Source organism: Onychostoma macrolepis, chromosome 13 (genome assembly GCF_012432095.1).
Source record: "Onychostoma macrolepis isolate SWU-2019 chromosome 13, ASM1243209v1, whole genome shotgun sequence".
In the NCBI taxonomy this organism is placed as follows: Eukaryota; Metazoa; Chordata; class Actinopteri; order Cypriniformes; family Cyprinidae; genus Onychostoma; species Onychostoma macrolepis.
This window is the reverse complement of record NC_081167.1, coordinates 23,515,503-23,539,793: the sequence shown is the minus strand read 5'-3', so window position 1 is coordinate 23,539,793 and position 24,291 is coordinate 23,515,503. Positions and strand designations below refer to the sequence as shown.

The 24,291-nt window shown below is 37.0% G+C and overlaps 1 protein-coding gene across 5 annotated transcripts in view; it reads left to right on the top strand.

Annotated features, from left to right (window-relative positions):
- The first annotated feature begins 304 nt into the window (after window positions 1-304).
- The window catches only part of ppp2r5eb (protein phosphatase 2, regulatory subunit B', epsilon isoform b), a 28,531-nt gene continuing 4,544 nt past the window's right edge, over window positions 305-24,291 (top strand). Inside the window, exons 1-9 of one of the 5 annotated variants that reach the window (XM_058795628.1) lie at window positions 305-351; window positions 1,136-1,200; window positions 5,144-5,304; window positions 17,926-18,122; window positions 19,209-19,310; window positions 19,830-19,922; window positions 20,038-20,168; window positions 20,268-20,327; window positions 24,163-24,271. In XM_058795628.1, coding sequence (XP_058651611.1) covers window positions 5,148-5,304; window positions 17,926-18,122; window positions 19,209-19,310; window positions 19,830-19,922; window positions 20,038-20,168; window positions 20,268-20,327; window positions 24,163-24,271 — 849 coding nt within the window. In that variant the 5' untranslated portion in view covers window positions 305-351; window positions 1,136-1,200; window positions 5,144-5,147. Of the gene's footprint in view, window positions 406-758; window positions 1,201-5,143; window positions 5,305-14,179; window positions 14,405-17,925; window positions 18,123-19,208; window positions 19,311-19,829; window positions 19,923-20,037; window positions 20,169-20,267; window positions 20,328-24,162; window positions 24,272-24,291 lie in introns of those variants that run through there. The other 4 variants (XM_058795627.1, XM_058795626.1, XM_058795630.1 and 1 more) reach the window with 4 other exon arrangements.

Sequence of the window (24,291 nt, the reverse complement as noted above, 5' to 3'; positions counted from 1 at the left end):
TCAAATGTCACAATAATAATAATAAAATAAAAACATTAGGCTATATATTCACTGGACTAAGGTAATTAATTAACATAAACATGTCCGTTTATGATTATAAACATAAATAGGTTTCATTTTACAAAACTTTAAAAACCCAGAAGGCACTGAATCGTAGGAATGTCACTAATATTTGAAATTCATTGAACGTCTCTGTTGCGTAATCAGCCATTCCCTGTGTACGCAATGACGTGGGTGCCTACGCGCGCGCTCTTGTCACTCATTTCCTGAAACATACATGAAACCGCAGCTGGGAGTAAAAGATGCCATATGATCCTGATGCTCGTGCGATGTGCTGATAGTTCACGCCAGGTGTGCTCTTCTTTGGAATGAGACGCTCCTCATATGGGTTGGGCTCGCATGCAGGTTTAACTTCATTCCTGAAGAGATTGATTATTTTCTTTTCTATTTCTCTGTTCAGACTTTCGCCATTCTGAATAAAGATGCATTAGTGCTATGAATAATTTTTTTCTATTCAGTTCATTTTTATTTTTCACGATACATGTAGGTTTAGAGGATGGTTTCTTAATAAACTATTCAATTTTTAAGTGTTAATTATATAGTTATTTTACTACATTGTAATAAAGTACATACCAATTAAAATTGTAGATCAATAAGACAGAATAGTAAGGTGACTCTTTCCTGCTCGCACACACCTCAACCCAACTTCTCTATTCATCGTTAGAGAAGCCGTAGAGTTTTTCCCTCCCATGCGTGGTGATTGACACCTCCATCGCCCAATCATGTTCCGAGGAATCTTCAAACTGACCAATGGCGTGGCGTTGTAGGCCCGAACCCGGCCCAGCAGCCTAGAGCGCGTCCGTGTTATGTGTGCCATGGACTCAGCCCAGTAATATTGACAATAGGGCGAAAAAGGGACTGATATTCCCTAATAAAACATATTTTCTGGATTAAAATAACATATTAGCGCGGTGTGTGGATATAAAGAGATACCCGGGGATGTTCGTATTTCGGCTGGATCCTTTTCTATCGTCGGAAATTTGAGTGTTTGATGGGATTATTGCTGTGGGTTTGGCAGTTTTTAAGGCCAAAAACAGATTTTGTGTCTTTCTTTTTCTTTTTCTGCTGCTTCAAGAGGTCTTGAAGGAGGAAAGACGGTTAAAAACACCCAAATCAGCTCCTCACATCGAAAACATCAAGGTAAATTGAATATTTGAATGGTTTTTGCCTATCCTGCTCAAGTTTAGATCCGGTTCGTTTTGGTGTTTCATATACCAGTAAATATGTCAAATAAATGAAGTTAAGGTCCAAGAACACTTTTTATACAGAGTTTATTAGGGGTTGTGTACCTAAAGGGGGAAAAAAATGTAATCATACTTTTAATATTTCTCTCACATGTCTGACTGTAAAGCAGCATTTGAATGGGTGTATGAGTGAAAATCCGTGAAGAAAGCTTGTTCTTCATCTGTTTTTGTTTTATTGGTGTTCTGGAATGCAGTAGGTCTTTGTCAGCTGCTTGTGTGTGTGTGTGTGTGTTTAGGACCATCAGAAGATCACGAACCTGCATCATCTGCATTCATATGCACTGTAGAATTTCAGAGGTTTCCACTTTTTTTTCTGTCCTTTTTGAAGGAACCACAGTGCTAAACTGCTCTTGTGAATCTCCAAACTCTGTGTCTATTCATTATGGACTGACCCACCAAATACAAGTTGTTCTGATCATTACTCTATTCTTTGCCAACGTCTTGCTTTGGCTCAGTGGCACTGTGCCTCTGTGCCCTGTTTCCATGGTCTGGTTCATTTCAGCTGCCTGACAGTTTGGCAGTTGCAATATCTCATCACCAACAACAACACATGCATCCCACGAGTGGTTTACATTCAGACTGGTTGTTTTGGGTGACCTTCAGTCAAAACCAATGGGAAGGGTTATCTCTAAATACCTGGTTATAGAGATTAGGGCCAGGGCATCAGTGGCAGTGTTTTGGATTAACGGCGGGGCATGAGTGTTTCCTAGATTGTGGTTGTCGGTTTCACTTCTTTGTCAGTCAATCCAGTGGTTAAGCCCTAGGATGTTTATACCTGCGGATCTTTATACAGAGCTGGATCGCCGAACAGCATGGACATTTGGGATTATCTCTCACTATTTCGTAAACTAGCTCAGTTGCACTGCAGTAGAGATTGCTTGATTCTATCTATCTATCTATCTATCTATCTATCTATCTATCTATCTATCTATCTATCTATCTATCTATCTGTGCAGACAAAGATGTGATTTATTTATTTTTTGCTAAGGTTAATATGGGTTGAGTAAAGGATTTCATTCCTTCATTATTTGTAAGTTTGAATTCTGTGTGTCTTGGTCTCATACAGAAATCCCGATGGGAATGTCAAACCAGGGTGAACTTTATAACAGGAGAGGAAGGAACATGGATCTTTTTCCTGCTCTCACCTTATTCTTACAATTTTTTTTTTTGTCCTGGTCCTATTTCACCCCAAATTGAAAATTTTCTTTGCATAATGACTTTTTTTGTTGTTGTTTTTTTAACACTAATTAAAATATGTATTGTTTTCATGTCAATTAAGTACATTTTTCCCTTTAGTGTCTCATTAATATAATAATATTTTATTATTTACAGTAAAAAAAAAATTGTAATATAAATCTTACATATGTTGGTAGTATTTGGTGCATTTATGTTGATTTTCAAGTTTGATTTTAAGTCACTGATTCATTTAAATGCAGTAAATACTACCAACACGTAATTTTTATTGAAATAATTTATATCAGTTTTTGCATTATGATAATGAGATTTATGGTGTGAATGTGCTTTAACATTTTATAAGATATAATGTGTTGTGTTTCTTTCTGTTGATTTTGGGGTAAAATGTGACTTATCTTAGCTTTGGGACATTCTCAGAGTCTTAACCACAATGACTGCTTGTGTTTATTGATTTCTGCTGACCTTATGTGTTTTCATCAGTGTTCTCTTGTGCGTTTGTTGCTTGCATTCATTGTTCTTGTACAGGTAGTGATACTGCCAGGCCTGTTGTTTCTGAGAACAGGAGAAGTGGCTCAGAAAAGGGATGATATTGTATGTGGTGGGCTGCACAGTACAGCGTTATGGGATGTCATCAATAAACCTTGGCAGCATCTCACTCGTTTGATGTCTGCTAATTTAAACCCCTCGGACTGCAATATCAAAGTGCTCTGAACAGTCGGATTAAAGACCATACTGGTTTCAGACTGTCCAGTTCAGATAATCAGTTGAAATTTTCTTTTCTGTGCAAATTCATTTGTGTCTACTTAGAGATTTTGCTTTCAAAAGACACAAAATAATTGAGTTCAGTTCTACATCTATGACTTAAGTTTCTTGAGTTCCACTAGCATGACCAGAGGAAATTTTAGGTGGTCTTCCTCTCTTCTCTGCTTCGCTGCTTTATTTTTTCTTTGTCTCAGTCTACCTGTTAAAGCCTATTTACATCCTGTTAAACTTTTCTCTGCTCCTCCCTTTCTAAAGGGGCATTCAGACTGACAGCAATTAAATCGCTGGAGGTCATAGAGTCTCTGTGGTCACTAGTTCTAACTTGACTGTCACATTCAGCTGTTGCCATATCGCCAACGGTTGCTATCACTCATGAGGTCAGAAATCGTCAACCTAAAAACAGTTGAAAATGAACGTTATATCGCTATTTTCTTTTGTATTTCTTTACTTCTGTGTGTCAATTCCCAAAGGCGTCTGGTTTCTTATGCAGAGCAGTAATTATGTGTGTTTATCTGCTTTAATATCATGCGTAAAATTTAAGCTGACACCAGTTGACCTGTGAAAAAACCTGCTTCAGACTTTTTCGGTCAACAGAATCCTGCTGTGTTCTACACACCTTCTTTCATCAAATTTTTTTGGGCTGATGAATTTGTTTCCATTCTGTTTTATCTTTCATCGCAGTGTGTGCATTCCTGCCTTTATTTACATCTCCTGCCTAGATTTTCATTTTACCACCACATTTCCTTCCTATAGCCATTTGTGGTTTGTTTTATAATTACAGTTGCTTTTGAATTGCAAACTTCTTTGTCCGAAGGCATTAAAACAGGTCTGGATTTAGTGTTGCTTACACTGGACCTGCAAGACACAAACATAATGAAAATACACACACACACATCACTGATCTAAAGACCTCAGTGCAACTAATGGCTGTTTACGGTGCTGCTGGAGAGCAGCTTGACGTACTCTTTTGTCTTGTTTTTCCACTACGTACTTAAATATCTGGAATTATTTAATCCATCATAGAACACTCCCGCCTGCTTTAGAATCTGAATTCACAGATATGAAATGTTTTCTTTTGTGTATTTGTTGTTTTGCAGGAATAACTCACTATTAATCATTATGTAGCCTGATTAGTGTCAGTGACAGTAGGAGTGTGTTTACCTGTAAATATTTTGGTTCATCATAACTGAGTGCCTTGCAAATGTTAGACTCGAGATGATGATGCAAAGTATCTTTGTGTTCTCTAATTGTATTCATATAAAAACTTGTCTTTACAGAGTGATCATGTTAATGACTAACAAGCAGTTGGTTATACCCATAGCAAATTGGTGATTATGGTCATTATACAAACATTTGGTAGTGTTTCTTAGACTGTCATATACTTTCAATCATTACTCAAAATCTGGCCTCTTATACACAACCCACTAACTAAATCTGTAAAGTTTATGACTGGTAAGTATTGTCCCTGCATTTCTGTGTAATTTTAAATGAAGATCAAAAGCAAAGTCAAACCTTGATGGAGATGCTTTATGTAGGGATTTTGTCAAAACAAAGCAGAGCAAATTAATCCATTAGCAATAGGCCATTCCTTAGCAATGTTAGCAAAGTGAGCCTACAATAGTGACTTCAAGGAAATATTTTTAAATGTTTGTGATCATATGATCCTGGGAGGGGTTTCTTTTTGAAAGCTGAGGTTGAGGTTATTGGACATTATAAGTCTCAGTTGTTCTCATGTACCCAAGGGCTATTGATGGGATATATTTTTACACATACCACAGAGATGCACATGTAAATTTGGTGCAATATTATTCCCCCTGATGCTGATGCATTTGTTACAGTGTTGATTGATGTGTTGTCTTACACACCTCACTCTCTTTTTCCAGGGCTATGTCCTCCGCAGCCACCACGCCTCCATCAGTGGATAAAGTAGACGGATTTTCCCGGAAGTCTGTCCGGAAAGCCAAGCAGAAACGATCTCAGAGTTCCTCACAGTTCCGCTCTCAGGGCAAACCAATCGAACTCACACCTCTTCCTCTGCTCAAAGGTGACTCACTCACGATTACTAAATACTGTCATCATAACCACTTCTGCTCTGAAATCACTTGAGCTCTGAAAGTTCCTGATACAGAGTAGAATAGAATTCTGATTCAGACTGCTTCAGTGGTCTATAAAGCTTTACAGTAAAATAAGAATACAGATTTGCTGTACATTTAGGTCATGTGTGAACCGGACTTGTTGTCCACACGCTAGTGTTGTTTGCTTTATTAGATTAAGTTGTTTTTTAATTGTTATCATATTTATTGTGCATGTACATACACTCTTTGTGTTTTGTTTGTGTGTTTGTAAATGAAAGGCACGTATCCCACATTGCATTGTGGATACTATTTCTCTGTGTAGCGGTGTCCTCTAGTTACACTACTGTTCAAAGGTTTGTGGTCGGTGTGATTTTATAAGAAATCTCTTATGCTCACCAATACTGCATTTGTTTGATCAGAAGTACAAAAATGGTCATAATATGAAGTATTATTGCAAATTAAAATAAGTTTAGGTAGTGTATATGCTGCACATTTTGGCAAATATGCACAGTACACATTCTGCAAATCGCACAGATAGTAAATGTAGTATACAATTTAAAACAACCAGTTTTGCTTATGCATCGTGGCTCTGTGCAACTTCAGTAAGATTGTAAAATGTCAGAGAGTACATCTTGACTTGTCTGTGCTTGTTTAGGATGATGACTTGTACTCTGTTCGAAGTACAGATGTGCAATATTTTCTGTTATACTACGGGGCCGTTGAATGCTTAAATCTGACGAACGTTCTAAGGTGTGCAATTATTTTCAGGGAAACGCACGGCGAACGTAGTTCCAGGCAGCTCTTGACCGCATTACATGACCATATCACTTCGCCAAATGATTTCTGTTATTTCAAAGGTCTTACAACAGCAAAATAACCAAAACCCACAACGACACTGGCCAAACAAATACATATAGTAATCAAAAGGATAAAAACGACAGATCATGTCCATGTTTTTGCCACAAAATTACGCTTTATTATGAAAGCACATACTCTATCTCTCCTGCTCTCTCTCCCTCACAGAACTTAGTTATTAACTGTATTAACTGCATTATTAGTCTGTTATCAACGGCTCAAGCCTCCCTTTCTAGGTTTAAAATGACGTTTAGGAATTAGCAACGGAGGCGCTGGATGAGATGCGGAAGAAATAATCCTACTCGCAATAGCGATTTAAGTAGAAATACCGGACGAATGCCTTGAAATATATCATCTGATTAATGTCTTGAGGTGTGGAAACCGTAGTATAAGTGGAATAATTGACTTCGGGCCGTTGAATTATTAGAAAAATAATGCACACCCGAGGTGTAACGGCCACTCCGCTTCGCGTCGTGACCGCATCACCACCTCGGTTGTGCACTATTTTTCTAATAATCCAACGGCCCGTCGTCAATTATTCCTTACTTACCTGCTAGTAAATATTATGCAAATACTGTGGATTCAATTGTATTATAAATATGTTTTTCCAGTATTTATTGAGTCACACTCAGTTGCTGTAGGAGACACCGAGACCTTCACAGGAAAACAAACAGATGCAGAGATGTATCCAATGTTTTGTCACCCTGAAGCTTGCCTGAGAATTGTTGTGTTGTTGGCAGACCTAAAATTAAATGAGGAGAGATCAGTGCAGAAATCTGTCCGTTTCACCAAGGGCTTACAGTTTTATGTCAGTTGGCTGTGTGTCTGAAGAGCTTGTTTTTGTGGAGCATGTGTGATGGAGTGAAAACGTGGGTGTGTGCGATCATGTGCCTTGCATTTGTCCATTGGTCTGACTTGCTTTTTCTTCCTTCTCCTTTAAAGTTAAACACATCTTATAACAAATGTCTAGGGCTGCACAATTAATAGAAAATATTGGAAATAATGGCTACTGTGATTAAGTAATCATAAGCGCTATTTTGAGTCAGTTTTCTATGTGACACATAAAACAGTAGTTAAATTTTATTATCAACTTAAAAAAACGTAAATTACAGTATCAATAGAAATACTTAATGATTATAAATGATAACTGTGCATCCCTATTAGAACTGTAATATAACTTTTTTTCAGTGCTGCAAAGTTTTTTTTTGATTACTTTTTTTAAGAGACTGACTTGTTTGACCAGGTAACCTTTGAATCCATATCAGTGTGTTGAGTGGTCAAACAGGTTGATTTAGCTAGTATTTGTGTCTGATTGGCCATTGCCGAGGAAACCGTCCTCCCACAGAGGCTTTGTCTGTTTACCTCTCATCATAAATGAATGCAAAATACAATTGTTCACTCATCAAAGAACAGGCTGTTGTCAGATTCACCTGTTTCATGTCAGACATTCACTGCCTTGCCTAGAAAATGACTGTGTTCTGCTTGTGATGCACTATTAAAGATATTGACTAGATAGGTTAGCTCTATTCATTGGTGGACTAAGAAATGGAGCAGGAGTGACTGAAAGTGTTTCTGTTCTATATTGATGACCTTTACCCCCTGCAGAACACTCAGTAAGGGTTATGGGACGGAGGGATCAAAGCATCTCATTCCCTACAGGGGTTACTCTCAAAGGTTACAGAGATGGTGTTTGTGTGAGAGATATGATGGGCTAATTGCAGTCATGTTTTAGTGAAGATGAGGTTCATAGTCGAGCACGAGCCAAAATATGAATTTTTACAGTTGTGTTTCTGTACATTGACAGCAGTTGTGTATTTGTAAAATTGTTTAAATACATAATATAATGTTTAAAGAAATAGTTCACCCAAAAATTTAAATTTGCTGAAGATCTACTTGCCATCAAGCTGTTGTTTTCAGAATAAATTTGGAAAGATTTGGTTAGAGAGTCGGACTCGTAATCCAAAGGTTGACAGTTCGAGTCTCCGGTCCGGCAGGAATTGTAGGTGGGGGGAGTGAATGTACAACGCTCTCTCCACCCTCAATACCGCGACTGAGGTGAGACCCTTGAGCAAGGCACCAAAACCCCAAATGCTCCCCGGGTGCTGCAGCATAAATGGCTGCCCACTGCTCCGGGTGTGTGTGTGTTTGTTCACTGCTGTGTGTGTGCACTTTGGATGGGTTAAATGCAGAGCACAAATTCTGAGTATGGGTCACCATACTTGGCCACATGTCACGTCACTGATATTTCAGTTCAATGAGTTTTTCTGTTTGTCCGATGCCCTCGAGGCGGGACTTTTATTTTGACGGCGCTGTAAACGGTACCGCCTGAGCACACAGTGCTCACATTCTCCCTCTTATTGGTCATTGTTAACAGTTCTGTCTAATACAGATAGAAGTCTGTCTAATAATCAGATCTGTTAAACAAAGGGATTAAAATGTATACAAAAAAGTATAACGGTTCCTTTTATATTTGTAGTAATAGAAAGGCAAACATTTTAACACTTTCTCGTTTGCCGTCAGCGTTCAGTAAATACGCATTTATATCATTTAAACAAATCTTTGAATGGCTAATGAACATTTAATTTCACAAAGCTTGCAAACTTAATCAAATCCAGTTGTGAGATGTTATGAAGTGTGCATTTGTATCCTGCACGATCGCATGTTCTCTGCGTGACTTTCGGTGCGTATTGAATGCTTTAAACATTAAATTCGTGATTTCAAATTATGCTACGCTTTATGCATTTGCCCACTGTCATATTCATGTCATTTTCACTGTGTGCTATATGTAAAATGAGTGCTACCTTGGCTTTATTTGGAAAAAATATGATTCCCAATGCACACAAACTTCCCAGAATACTGAGTGCCCTGTTGGTTACAATATTTACTTCCTTTTTAATTATATTTTTATTAAATATTTATTTATTTGTGAAAAATACTTTGTCATCTAAAGGATAAGTATGTTTATTTTACACATTTATTTTTTAATTCATTTTCAAATGATTTCAAATTTCTTAAATATGAATTAAAATAAATACAATTAGATCGGCTTTATATCAGCCATCGGCCACCCTGCTTTCCAAGATATCGGTATCGACAGTCAAAAAACCAATATCGGTCGACCACTAAAATGTAGTCTTACATCGCTTGCTCACCAATGGATTATTTGCACTCATATCTTGAATTTTCATTGCGTATAACTGAATTCTAATTGGCTACATCACGCAATGAGTCATTGTCCTGTGTCATATTTGGTAACAACTGCATGCAATGTTAGATGTTGTACAGGAACAGGGTGTTTTAAATATGGTAATAATTTTAATGCATTTTTTCGATTAATAATTGTGCCACATTAACATGTTAAATCAACATCCCTATTTTTAAGTTTATGATTTGATGGATTATGATGGATTTGTTTCTTACATACAGCTTTTTGCGTCACAAGACAGTTGATTGGCTACAGAGTCATTTTAATCGGTTATTTGAACTCTCATTATGATGGCACCCATTCATTGCAGAGGATCCATTGGTGAGCAAGTGATGTATTGTTATATTTTTCTAAATCTCTTCCGAATTTCCGATAAAGAAACCAACTCAGGTCTAGCATCTATTCATCTGCAGATTGTCAAGTTGATTTAAAAGAATTTATGAAGTCATTCTCTGAAACTTTTCTGTATTCAGAGTCTCAAATATTACAATGTGACTTAACAATAAAGATGGCCTGCTGGGCCAGACCAGCGTATGAGCATTTCAGACCTGACAAAAAAGGTTGTCCTTTTGGGCCAGTGGTGCATTGCCACTGTTAATTTTACATCGGTTTTATGCCTTGCAAACTGAAATGTTTGGTTTTGCTGTGATGTATTCTACAATGTTGTGGCTGCTGATTTGTCATCAAGACAATGCTATCTAGCAAGCTAACCTAGATAAGGTCTGTCAAATTTGCAAAAATTGTGGTCTTGAAAGCATGAGAGAGAATGTTGACAACTGCTTACTTTTTTTGTCATAGTAGTTTTTCACATTAAAACCAAATGACTTTGTTGAATGCTTTGTTGACCAAAAGAGACATTTCCGAAAAGAGCTTCTTTCATGTTCCATAGAAGAAAGTCATTCAGGTTTGGAATGACATGAGGATGAGTAAATGACACAGTGAATCATCCCTTTAGTGAACAGTGAAAATAATCATGAAGGGGGGAGAGAGAGAGAAAGCAAGCAAGTCCGACTACAGCATAACGTTTATAATGTCATGGATGTTCATTGGACAGAAGTATCAAACGCTATGAAACCCAGTTGCCAATAGGTGGCACTGTAGAATCACTTTGCTTTCCTAAAGAGGTGTTTACTGTTTAATGCTGTTTAGTGGTGTCACCTGAATGCAGAGGTTTAGACCACTCACTTCCTCTTAGCTGTTAACACTCAACCTTTTATAGAAAATAATTAATGACTAGTCAATTCATGACTTCCGTTGCACTCGATGCACTGTCACTAACCTGTTCACATACAAGCCAAAATAAGCCACATACACAACTGTTCAAACGTTTGGTGTTGGTACGTTTTTTGTTTTGTTGTTTGCTCGCAAAGGCTGCAGTTAGGGGTGGGCTATATAGCTTCCAAATTATATCACGATATTTCAAAAATATTTGCGATAATGATATTTCTGACGATATGCAAAAAAATATGGAACAACTTTTTATTGGTGGTTGCAGCTGGCAGGCAGCAGCATTTATTAGTGCAAACACAATGAAGGGCAATTTCCATCCTTTTCCAATGAGCTACTGTCATTGATGACAGACCACCTAATTCGAATTGTAAATCTATTGTCATGAGGTGGCAGAAGCAGCATTATAGTGCAATTGTAGTGACCAGTGTTGGGCAAGTTACTTTAAAAAAGTAATTAGTTATAGTTACTACTAGTTACTTCTCACAAATAGTAACTGAGTTACATCATTATAAAAGTAACCAATTACCAGGGAAAGTAACTGTTACTTTTTTTTTAAAGAATGTTCAAATATGTCAAATAACTTGGATGCCTCCAATATTAAATGTTAAATGAATGAAATGGATGCTACATGGAATAAATTATTATTATTAAACATTGTACACTAATACAAAACAACAATTTAAAAAACTTATTTAACACTGAACATTTTTTTACATTCTAGCAGACATTATACCAAACAAAGCACAATTTAACTTAAAATTAAGTTAGTAAAATAAATATTTTGTGACCATTTTTGAGACCCCCTTCTTGAATCAGGCTTGCAAATGCAAAAATTAATGCGTGTATTAGAAAACATAACATTCTGTAGTGTATTTAATTGTTTAAGGCCATTTTGCAGTTTTAATCATCATACAGAAACCAGCAACAACCATCCCTTCCTCTTCTCATCGGAGACATGAGATGCAGTACTAAACGGTCTCTCGCTGTCAGTGCTTGCAATGATTTTTGCGTTTTTCTCGGACAGTTTTAAATGCTTCCACACTGCTGACCTGTTTGTTGCATTAGTGCGCGCCTCTATTTGATCGCGTCACGTTATTGGTCGGTACAATTTATTCTGTCTTTTTGCTTATTTCGGTGCATCCCTCATTGATATCGCAATATGGCACACCCCTAGCTGCAATAGTAGAAATGCTGTTAATATTGTGAAATATCATAACAATTTAAAATAACTCTCTTGTGTTTTAATGTGTTCTAAAATGTAATTTATTCTTATGATGGCAAGGCTTAATTTTCTGCACCATTACTCCAGTGTCACATGATCCTTTAGAAATCATTCTCATATACTGATTTGGAGGTCATGAAACATTTCTCGTCACTGTTATAAACAATTGTTCTGCTTAATATATTTATTATATTAATACAAAATATTAATCAAAATCAAAAGAACAGCACTTATGTGAATATTTAGTATATTAATATTTAATATAAAAGTTAATTACTTTCTGACCCCACACTTTTGAACAGTTGTGTACGTACAAACTGAACCTTAAAACAAAAAAAGTGTTGTCTAGAGGTGGAGAGAAACTATTGGTGAGTGGGACGTGGCAACACAAGCAGCATCAACAGAGAAATGTGAGCTTTTTGTATCTATTCTGCGTGGGACACTCTCTCCAGCTGGATGTCAGATTGCTGATGCAGCACAACATGTCATTTTTACATAAGGAAAACATTGACATGCCAACAAGTTGCCTACTTTTCTGGATGGCTAGTACAGGAGATATTTCATAGGAAGATGTTTGTAAATGATAGATCCTTGGTCCGTGTGGTGTGTTCCTAGTATTACCAGGCTCTTATTAAGCCGTGAGTTCTGGCCACCATAGATAAATTTCCAGCCCATCGTAAACTCCTACCCCTCCTCTGGGGTCCGGGCAGTTCCTCTGACCTTGCTGGCTTGAGTTTAAACGAGGAAGGCAGAAAATAGCACATTAGACACAGAGCCCGTCTGTGTTTCCGTGGGCTCAGCTCGGCCATCCGACACCTGATCTCATGGGTTCCTCTGTGGAGGTGCAGCTCTGTGCGCCGTACACTGTACACACAACACACACACGAGGCTTACAAACAGTCATGTTTGATTTACTTTTTCAAATACTTTAACTTCTAACTCACTACCAATTCCCTGAAGCGAACAACACAGGAAGAAATTCAGAGAAAGAGAGAGAGACCTGTCTGAGTGAGTGAAAGGGAAGAGTGGGTGGTTAAGGTGTATTTTTGTCATTTTGTAGATGTCTGTCTATCAGCGTGTTGTCTTCCGTGTTGTTTGGTGTTTTGGGGGTTGGTTCTGACCGTATGTGGACATGTGTGAGATCAGCAGGCCAAGTGGAGCAAAAGGTTCTGTTTGTGCAGTCAGATACTGATCTTAAACGATGGTATGAGTGCAGAACGCTCTGTCATGTCCGTTAGTTGGCTCAAACATGACTTGTCACTTTTGCAGATGCGAGTTCAGTATGTTCAGAATTGGTTCATTGTTGTGTATCATGTTTATGTGACCGTTTAGAATGTTCTTTTGAGGAATTCGGCTAGGCGGTTTCTGATGTTGCAGGTTACGAGACATGTTTTATGCTTACATTAGTGCATTAATCGCTAAGAAAACCACTGTTTTATTGCATTTTTATACTAAAGTTTTTGTTTAGAAATATTTCCTGAACTGCTAATTAGAAGTTTCATGTCATCTGCAGCATCACGGCAAAAAACAAAAAACAAAACACCGTGTTGCTCTCTCTGACTGCACTCGAAAATGAATATACAGCCCAAAATTCTGCACTTTTCGCAAACGAATCACTCTGGTTGTACGGTTCTTTCAATTGTAAAACTAATTTGGTAAGTCCCAGTCAAGATTTATTGGTGCTTTATCCATCATAATAGATCTTTTTTTTTTTTTTCATAGTATTGGTCAAGTTTGGAATTATGGGCTGATATTGCATATTTAATTGTGTGCTTATTTTCTTTGTTCATGCATTGTTTTTCCCTTATTTCCTTTTGCTAGAAAAAGCTTATTAAAGGTAATTTTAAAAAAGTTATAATTTTAATACGTGGCAGACCTCGACAGAATTTTACTATCTGTGCATCTCTACAACCAAGTTAACTTTTTTTGTAACTCTGCATACATAAGATTGCATGCTCAAGTGAAAAAAACCTTCCCTTCAGATTCAGGGAACTGTCTTTGCTTGTGTGTGTGTGTTTGCGTTAAATGCATACAGTACATTTCCTTCTCAGTCTCTGGCTCTGTGAAAGTCACCTGCTAGATCCACCTGTCGGAACAACTCACGCACACACACTTGCACATGCACTATGTCTGTGTAAGTAACCGGACACACAACTTTGTAACCAGTACTCTCTCTCTCTGTGTGCATTTAAAACCACACACAAACAGTCTCTTTAAAGTAATCCAAGACCACCATTCCATTGAAGTGGGGTTTTCCCCACCCAGGTTTGTGAAGCAGCACGAGGCACAAGCCATCACCTTATATGAATGTGCCACTGCACCTTGGAGATCTGTTTCTCTTTAATGTCTCAGAAGACCTCGCTGCAGACCTTCTGTTTAGTTTATTAGGCATCAGACCTCTTATTTAAGTGTCTCTTTAATACCTTAAAACCTTGTGGACTGTTAAACTGACAGGAACAAGAAATCAGTCTGGACACAAATGGAAAATAACTGCACGTGATTGAATCACCTGAGCCAAAAATGACTGTCACTGTGAGTGTGTCTAATTTAAGCAATGGTACGGACGTCTTTTGTCTAGATGTTCATCTGCATGTCCTCCTCTACTGTAGCAGTGTTGTTTTGCTCTGTCTTGACTGCCCTGTTGTTTCTTGTATTCTGCTCTTTTGGATGTTCACTGGGTAGTCATATTTTCATAGGATAAGTTGGATTCCTTGGATGTGTTGTGATTCTGTATCTTTCCGTGAGGGTTGTGACCTGTAACACTGAATCACAGCGGTTTAGAATTGCAGTCTTGTGCGTCATTTACTTTATTTATGTTAAAGACTTCATGATATCAAAATTGCAGAAGTGCATTGAGATCTGAGACTGTTTCTTGCAACCTGTACACAGTATACAAATTGTATGCAATTAGTATGTTAGTAGGCATTATGCAACAATGTGTTTAAAACAGTTGTATGATACATTGTCAATGTCATCACATAACCGCCATTGCATTGCATGTTTAATTCAGTGACAAATGTCCAGTTGTCATCTTATAATTAAAAATGTAAGTCTCTTTTGCATCTTAATCCAAGTCTGTATAAAACGTCATCTCTTTTGCTGCTGTTTATCATTGAAAATGGAACATCAAGTAGAGCACATTGCATTGTGGGATAAAGTTTTACATACTGCACTAGGGATGTAACGATTACCGGTTTGACGATAAATCATGATAAAATTCACCATGGTTAGTATTACTGTTTCATTTTTTAATTATCATTAAAACCATATTAGATTACCGCGATTTAAACATTTCACGATAAATAAATACTGTCCTGCATAAAGCACAGTTTTCAGTAACAGTCTCGCGTGCGGACAGCAGCAGAGTAACTTAGTTTCGTTTTGAGTGAATACACGGCGGAAAAGCTGGGAGGTTTTAAAAGAGTGCTGAGGGAATTATACAAATGAATGTCATTTAAAATCTGAACATCATTGGTAATGTTGTTTTAGTGATTATGCAAACAAAGTCATTTTATTTGTTTGTTGATTTTTAAACATAAAACTTGAAGGGATTTATGTGTCTGTACTTTTTGAACATCTCCAGCACATTTTAATAATACCGTGATAATACTGATAACCGTGATCATTTTGGTCACTATAATCGTGATAAGAAAGTTTCATACCGTTACATCCCTATACTGCACATTTGGGCAAATTTGAATCATGACAAGTGCTTGTCATGTTCTGAGTAGTTTAAAACTACAATGTCTGGTTTCTACAACTTTCACTTGTGAGTAAAAATCTGCCTTTTAACTGATCATTTTTTCATGAAAAATCATGACAATTTTTTGGGCCCGTCCCTAGTTCCAAAGTGACTGAAATTTATTTTTTTAAGTGTATAATTTGCAAAAGTATGGTTGTGAACTCAAAACTGAACTCTGAAGAGTAAAACCCTTTTTTAAAGTCCTTTTTCAAACCCCAACTAATCTATTCAATAGGAGATACATTAACTCAGGGAAGGAAATTGTTCATCAAACAATTTCATTGGGTGTTTTTTAGGGGTGTCCCCGACTAAGGATTTTCATAGTCGAATCGGAATTTTTCGAATCTTGCCGATAGTTGAATCATATGTTTGGGGGCGGGGCAAAAAACATTACCAAGAGTCAAGTCAGACATTCAACAGTCATAAATACTGACGTTAACACACAGGGAAAATGTGTAACGGATGCCTCGCAAATAATGTTTTATGTTTTGATTAAAAGATAGCATTAAACGTCAGCGAAACCCTAAGAATTCACAACATTTTTTTTTACAATAGTGCTCTCATTATTACATTATGTATATGACAGTAGTTATTAATGTTCTGCATTTCTGTTTTGAGCTGCTCGCGCTGAAGATGACCAGTAGAATGAAGCATTTGATAGCAGGTTTTTAATCAATGGGATTTAACCATAGACTGTATAAAAACATGGACGTAGTGTCCGTGACTTCACCCGTAGATTTCTGTAAAGCATTTTTGAAGCCATCTTGGCAAGCGCGTCACCACGCATCACTCCCGGATAATCGAAAATGGGCAAAAAGGCGGCACATGGGTGGAGCTGGTTGCTGAAACCACTCCCACCTAGCTCACCAGTGGTGACGGCAGCGGCAATCCGCCTGTCACTCAACTCGCCATGCTCTTAATTATGCAGAACTTTAGGGTCAATATTTTTTAAACAGATGAGTTCTAAAAAAATTCACCCCCCTCACAGTTGTCATGAAGGGCAAAATTAGCTATATAGACCAAAATAATTTTTTGCACCAGACTGTAAACATGTTTTTTTCTGCTGTAAAGTTGGGCATTTTAACAGCGGCCAGTCGATGAATTGCAGTTTTAGTCACTTCCGTGTTGGCTTCACGAGAGAGAGTGGTTGCCGCTTGGATTTAACTCCTCATTCATGTCATATAGAATACGCTTCATTGTTTATACAACATAACATTATATTACGACTTATAGGCTGTCTGCACAAAGTGCCCCGAATGAACGTGTCTGCGTGGCTCTGAATGAACTCCTTTTGTGGACGCGTTCTTCACGCAAAAATAACGTGCAGAAACAGCGTAACTCAACCAAATGCATCTTATACGAGATAAATAATATATACACGATATATATATAAACCGGCTGAAATGTTTTGAAGTCACTTGTACCCTACCTGATTGAAAAAATCCTTTCGCTCTGCCTGTGTCAGTTTGAGTCTTGTTAAAGATTTAAGTCCCTGCCGCCAAGATGCGCCTCTGTCGGTCAAGAATTATGGAAAGTGAAACTTAAATTTATAGGGGTGGTTGGGTTTATTCACGCACGTTAAAATATTTATTTAAAGCTTCTTTCTTTTCAGATTCTTATTTACAGCATAATAGGCTGTATATTAACTTATTGGGAGAAAACCAGTAGTTCTATGTGAAATCAGACATTTGAGCACCCCCCATATAGTCAAAATGGCATGACCATAACACCCCGTGAATATTCGACTGTGAGATTGGTAGTCGAATCGGGCTCCTCCTATCGAAGCATTGATTCTTCGACTAGTGTTTCTATTGTCATTGCTATAATGATGGTAATGGTTCAAAGGCTATCTGTTAGGTGAACCAAACTAGTGGGTCCACAGCGGTCTATCCAAGGAATAGATTTGCTTCTAAATCAGCATTGTGTGCAGTTATGTCAGCAAATTGGTTTTAAATTTGAACTCTGGGAAGTTTAGGTTTCTTGCCCTTTCCTGTGCTTCCCACTGATTAGTTTACATATCAGAGTCCTTTGCAGTTCTCGGATAATGGATAACTGCCCGTTGTGACATTACGTCCTCAAATCTTTTCTCTGTTAATTAAGCGAGATATGGGATCTTTTGTCTTATTTGGCATGTGTTTATTGACTTTACACTCTATTAAAAGTAATCCCATTATTAGTTTTTCTCTCAGGCTGTATCTGAGTCAGATGGCGTTTGTATGTATGGAAGTACACCCTGAACCATCTAATTAAGTGCTTTTGTGAACACACCCATCGCAAAGTGAAGTTTAGCTGGGCATTTTGAGCTTTTTCTCATACGTGTGTTTGTTTATGAACAGACGTCTCTGCTCAGGAGCAGCCGGAGTTGTTCCTGAAGAAACTTCAGCAGTGTTGTGCTGTGTTTGATTTCATGGACACTCTGTCAGACCTGAAGATGAAAGAATACAAGCGTTCAACCCTCAACGAGCTCGTCGATTATGTCACAGTCAGCCGAGGATACCTCACAGAACAGGCCTACCCAGAGGTCGTCAAAATGGTGAGTGAAAACACAGAGTCAACTAAATGTGGGCAGGATTCATACATTTTCTAAATGGTGTAATGTGAATTTGTTTTTCAATGATCAGTTTAGCCTATCAGAGTCAGATTTTTGACTAGCAACAGTAATATTGTGGAATATTATTAAAAAAAAAAAAAAAAAAACCACCTTTAAATAAATGTATTTATTTATTTATTTATTTCTGTGGTGGCAAAGCTGAATTTTCTGCAGTCTGTACTCCAGTCTTCATTCTAATATGTTGATTTGCTGCTCAAGAACCATTTCTTATCAATTTTAAAAAGTTTCTTTCTTTCTTTTTCTTTTTCTTTGTGATTTTTTTTTTTTTTTTTTTTCTTTTAAGGATTTTCCATGAAAAAAGATTTTATTTATTTGAAACAGAAATCTTCTGTAACATTATAAATATCTTTAATGTCACTTTTGATCAATTTAATGCATTCCTCCTAAATAAAAGAATGAATGTCTTCCAAAAAAAAATCTCAAAGTTTGAATAATGTAAATCTGAAATCAGTGATAGCACAGTAATAGACTGGAATGCAGCAGAATTAATTTATAGCTCATTCAAATGTTTTTCTAGTGTCTGAAAATGGTTTTAAAGACTCATTCTTTTGTCAGAATTTTTCATTCATTCAAAAGCAGTAAATTTAAGATTATTTTAAAGACAGTAAGTGCTTTGAAACACTGAATAGCTTTTTAAATTGTGGTTGACTGATATTTTAGTATTTAATGATCAAGATGGCCAATGTAGCGCTGATATACCCAATGCAATTTAATAATTGCTAAAGAGACATGCCAAAACACAAAAGTGCTCAAATTAAATGAACATGCATTTTATGCAAAAATAAATAATTCAAAAATAATGTTCACCTAAACCAGCTTTCAAACACACACAAATGCACACGCTCCAGCCAGGTTGAGTGATGCATTACAAACCTGTGCACCCTGATTCCCAGAAGTTGCATACAGTCAATCTGATTAGAGCTTGAAATTTTAAGAAAGCTTATCTTCAGACTGTCACTGATTCGGCTATTTTTATGGTTATATTACATCTCCTTTTTGTTTTTTCAGGTGTCCTATAATATATTCCGAACTCTTCCGCCCAGTGACAGTAATGAGTTTGACCCAGAGGAGGATGAACCCACTCTAGAGGCCTCGTGGCCACATTTACAGGTGAATGTGTGTGTGTGTGTGTGTGTGTGTGTGTATGCAGTTGAGGTTCTTGAGAATATTGTTGTGTACTCTGGTCCCTCTCTCCTTGTGTAGAGCTCCTGTCTGTTTTATTTGTTTCAGCATGTTTGTCTGTGTGTATTTATGAGGGTTTGTACACACACTCTGACCCTCTCTGTGTGTGTGTACTCACTGTATGCTTCCAGGACTCCTTTAGAAATGAGATGCATATCTCAAGGAGAATCTTCCTGGTAAAACTTCTCTTTTGTTTCGTTATTAATCCCTGCTTTCGTCTACTTCATCTAAAAAGAGTCCAATAATGAAAGCCACGTTCCCAGACATGTGATCCTTGTCTTTTTTCTTCCAACCTGTTATAATGGCAACGACCCCTGGTGACAGTAGCAGTGTCCTGTGACCTCAACTGAACCATGACCTTTGACCTTTGACCTTTCTTTGCATGCATGCTGAGTTCAAAGGACTCCTCCAAATAACACAAATTCTCTCATTCTTTTCTCTTCTCAGCTGGTGTATGAGTTCTTCATTCGTTTTTTGGAGAGCCAGGAGTTTCAACCCAGCATTGCCAAAAAGTACATAGACCAGAAATTTGTCTTACAGGTGAGGATGTTCTTTTAAAAATCTCCTCAATCCCTTCATTTTTCACTAGTGTTTGCTCATCATCTTTTTTTTTCCCTTCTTTTTTGTGTGCTGTGTCCATCTGTTGTCCTGTCAGCTGCTGGAGTTGTTTGATAGCGAGGACCCACGGGAGAGAGATTACCTGAAGACAGTCTTACACAGAATCTATGGAAAATTCCTGGGACTAAGAGCTTTTATACGAAAACAGATTAATAATATTTTTCTACGGTGAGGGATATGACAGTTAATATTATGATATGACAGACATAATATTTGCAAATGCACGAGTAAAGCGCAAGCATTCATTTCTGTTTCTCTTGTTCTTAGTTTTGTTTATGAAACTGAGCACTTCAATGGAGTCGCAGAATTGTTGGAGATTTTGGGAAGGTGAGTTGTACTTGTTTAAAGTCGCAATGTAATTTTCTTAAAGGGATAGTTCACCCAAAAATTAAAATTCTGTCATCATTTACTCACCCTCAAGTAGTTCCAAATCTGTATGAATTGCTTTGTTCTGCTGAACACAAAGGAAGATACTTTCAAGAAAGTTTGTAACCAGGCTGTTTTGGGGCACCATTGACTTCCATAGTAGGAAAAAAAATATATACTATGGAAGTCAATGGTGCCCCAGAACTGCTCTGTTTCCCACATTCTTCAGAATATCTTCCTTTTGTGTTCAGCAGAACAAAGACATTCATACAGGTTTGGAACTACTTGAGGGTGTAGTGTAATGATGACAGAATTTTCATTTTTGGGTGAACTATCCCTTTAACTGCTAAGCATATATAGAGTCATGGCCAAAAATATCGGCACCCTTGGTAAATATGATCAAAGAAGGCTGTGAAAATGAATCTGCATTTGTTAATCCTTTTGATCTTTTATTTAAAACATTCACAAAAATGTAACCTTTCAATGGATAATAAGAATTTAAAATGGGGGGGAAATATCATTACGAAATAAATGTTTTTCTCAAATACATGTTGGACACAATTATTGTCACCCCTAGAAATGCTTATGAGTAAAATATGAGTATATTCCCATTCATATTCACAATTTTGAGCACTCCAGGGTGATTATGAACATGAAATTATCCAGCCATGGCTTCCTGTTTCTGTGAGCTAGAGCAGTGAAAATTCCCATTTCTACCATCAGGTCAATAATTAAGAATTTCCAATCAACATAAAATGTTACGAAACTGCCTGGAAGAGGACGTGTGTCTATATCGTCCTAATGCACAGTGAGAAGGAGAGTTTGAGTGGCTAAAGACTCTCCAAGGACCACAGCTGGAGAATTGTGGAAAATAGTTGAGTCTCGGGTCAGAAAACCTTAAAAAAAAATTGTCAAACAGCACCTACATCACCACATGTTGTTTGGGAGGGTTTCAAGAAAAATTCTCCAAGCTCATCCAAAAACAAACTCCAGCATATTCAGTTATCAGACACGACTGGAACTTCAAATGGGACTGGGTTCTATGGTCAGATGAAACAAAAAAATAAGCTTTTTAGCAGCAAGCACTCAAGATGGGTTTGGAGAACACAGGGATAAAAACTACCCTGTGTGTACAATGAAATATACTGCTGTATTTTTGATGTTGTGGGCCTATATTTCTGCTGGAGGTCCTGGACATCTTTAAATTCTTCTTATCCAATGAAAGGTTAGATTTTTGTGTGTATTTAAATAAAAGATCAAAAGGATTAACAATGCAGATTAATTTTCACAGCCGCCTTTGATCATATTTACCAAGGGTGCCGATATTTTTGCCATGACTGTATGTGTGTGTGTGTGTGTGTGTGTGTATATATGTATATATATATATATATATATATATATATATATATATATATATATATATATATATATATATATATATATATATATATATATATATATATATATATATATATATATATATATATAGCCATTTATGTGTGTGTGGGGGAAATATATACACACACACACACACACATATATATATATATATATATATATATATATATATATATATATATATATATATTATATACAGTGGCGGCTGCTGGTCTTTCAAAGAGGGGAAGCTCATTTTCGGCCTACATCATAAAAATTGTCCATTTATTTATACGTAAATTCTGCCCTACGTTCCTTTTCAAGAAAATGCTCTGTGACCCTGTCATACCAACTAGGCGTCTTTTCCAGTGACGCTAGCCTACTGTATGAATGAATGAATGAATGAACAAACAATCTAAAAAAAAAAAAGATATTAAACTCGACGGAGGAAATGTGGGAATTAGGTTAAACTGAAACAAGGAATATGGTGTATAATAGGGTTGTCACGATAACATAAAAATGTCTTACAATACTATACCAGCTTAATTTATAATTCAATTCTACAAAATGAATCAAAATTTAATAAATAAATAGATGTAAGTGAAAACTGACAATATTATTCTCTGAATACTTAATTAATGTGAATGAATGACTGGCTATCCATGAAATGATCTAAACAAAACTCATCTTAGCACTGCACAGAAGCTGCATGAAGTGACATTTAGATGTGGCACTTATTCATTTAGACTGTATTTATAATTGCATAAATAATGTTATGAGATTAATGTTTTAAATACTAAATTCTGAATATAGAAATATGTTGGAAAATAATGTAATATGCCTACTTTTAGACGGGAAACCTAAACACGGCCAGCAGGTGGCAGAAGTTCGTGATTGAATCACTGAGTCATTCAAATGATTCTTTCAAAACGGCTGAATCCTTCAGGAGCGAATCAAATTACTGTTTTTATGAATGGTTGAATCAGTGATTCGTCCAAATCAACGCGGATTTAGATTCGAACACAAACGAAACAAAAACAGCACTCTTGCTCGTGTCGTATTGCTTTATTATAAATGAATAAAAAAAAGATATAATAATTGATAAGAACCAAGTGCAAAGCCGCTATGGGACTGAGCTCGAATAGCTTCAGCGTCAGCGACTTTTCATAGAACAAAATCGCTGTCAATCAAAAGGAGATGCAGTCTTTCGACAGACCCTCCAATCATCACGCAGAAGCCCGGAGTCCAGGCACGCCCACTCCTCCATTCACTCCCAGAGACGCTGAGCGTCCGTGGGCGGGACATAATTGCAGCATTTATCCAATGACCGTCTAGTTTGGAAGCACTGAAAAAAACTGTTCAAAGCAGCCCCATTGAAGTCAATGGACGCTAGGCTTCAACAGAGAAATACACTGACGCTACGGGAGTGTATGAGAAGGAAATCGAATCAGCCGACCTGCTATATGTAGCCGATTCTGAACGAACTCGTCTTCGAGATGAACCTGTTCTAACGCATTTTTAGTCAATAAAATGTTAACACAATAGTACATATTTGACCATTAATGTTTTGACATTATAGGGGAAGCCGAGCTAATCCCCACTGAGAGATATATATATATATATATATATATATATATATATATCCTCAAACAAGTCAAATTCCACCTCGCAGATTTTGGTGGTTACGAGGTAACAAAAACATGGATGGAGCTGAACAGGAAAAACAGCAACCATATTTATCATAATGTTCCAATTATGATTTAGTGTTTGAATTTTTTCTTTTTCCTCTGAGTTGTGTAGACAATTAGCACTGTCATTGACATGACCAATGAAATCTTTAGAAATGGCTTCAGGGCAGGGTTTACGCTTGAGAAATAAAGTCACGCCATTCACACCCTAAGTTTGCTATTTACATGATTTCAGTCACTTAACATAATTACATTATTGCAATTAACAGTTGGGATTTTCTTTTACATAAGATGTGAGTTATTCTTGATCATCTAAACATTCTTAAAGAGAAGTTTCTTCTGAAAATATAGTTTTTATTCACCACCTTGTTATTGTGTGACAAGCATATTAGTTTCCATACAGAAAAAGCATATAGTCTCCAGGAGCTGTAAAGCGCCATAAAAAATAGTATCCATATTTATACAGTATTCCAGATCTTGGCCAGATGAAAAAGTTTTGTGAGCGGCAGACTGCAATTAAATTGTTATTCGCTGAAGATCATCCGCTGCAGCTTTTGTCGTGCTTGCTTATAAAACCTCAGAACTGGAGGTTTTACCACAATTTCCATGAAATATGATTAAATTAGCAGGAAACCCCTGATGAGTTTTGCATTGTTCTGACTGTTGCAATAAATTCAAGGTTTAGCAATCCCAGAATGCTGTTAGTGAAAGTTGTGTTTGTCTCCTTTCAGCATCATCAATGGCTTCGCTCTGCCACTGAAGGCCGAGCACAAACAGTTTCTGGTGAAAGTTTTGATTCCTCTTCATACCGTCAGGAGCCTCTCACTTTTCCATGCACAGGTACTGCCTGTTTGTGTTAA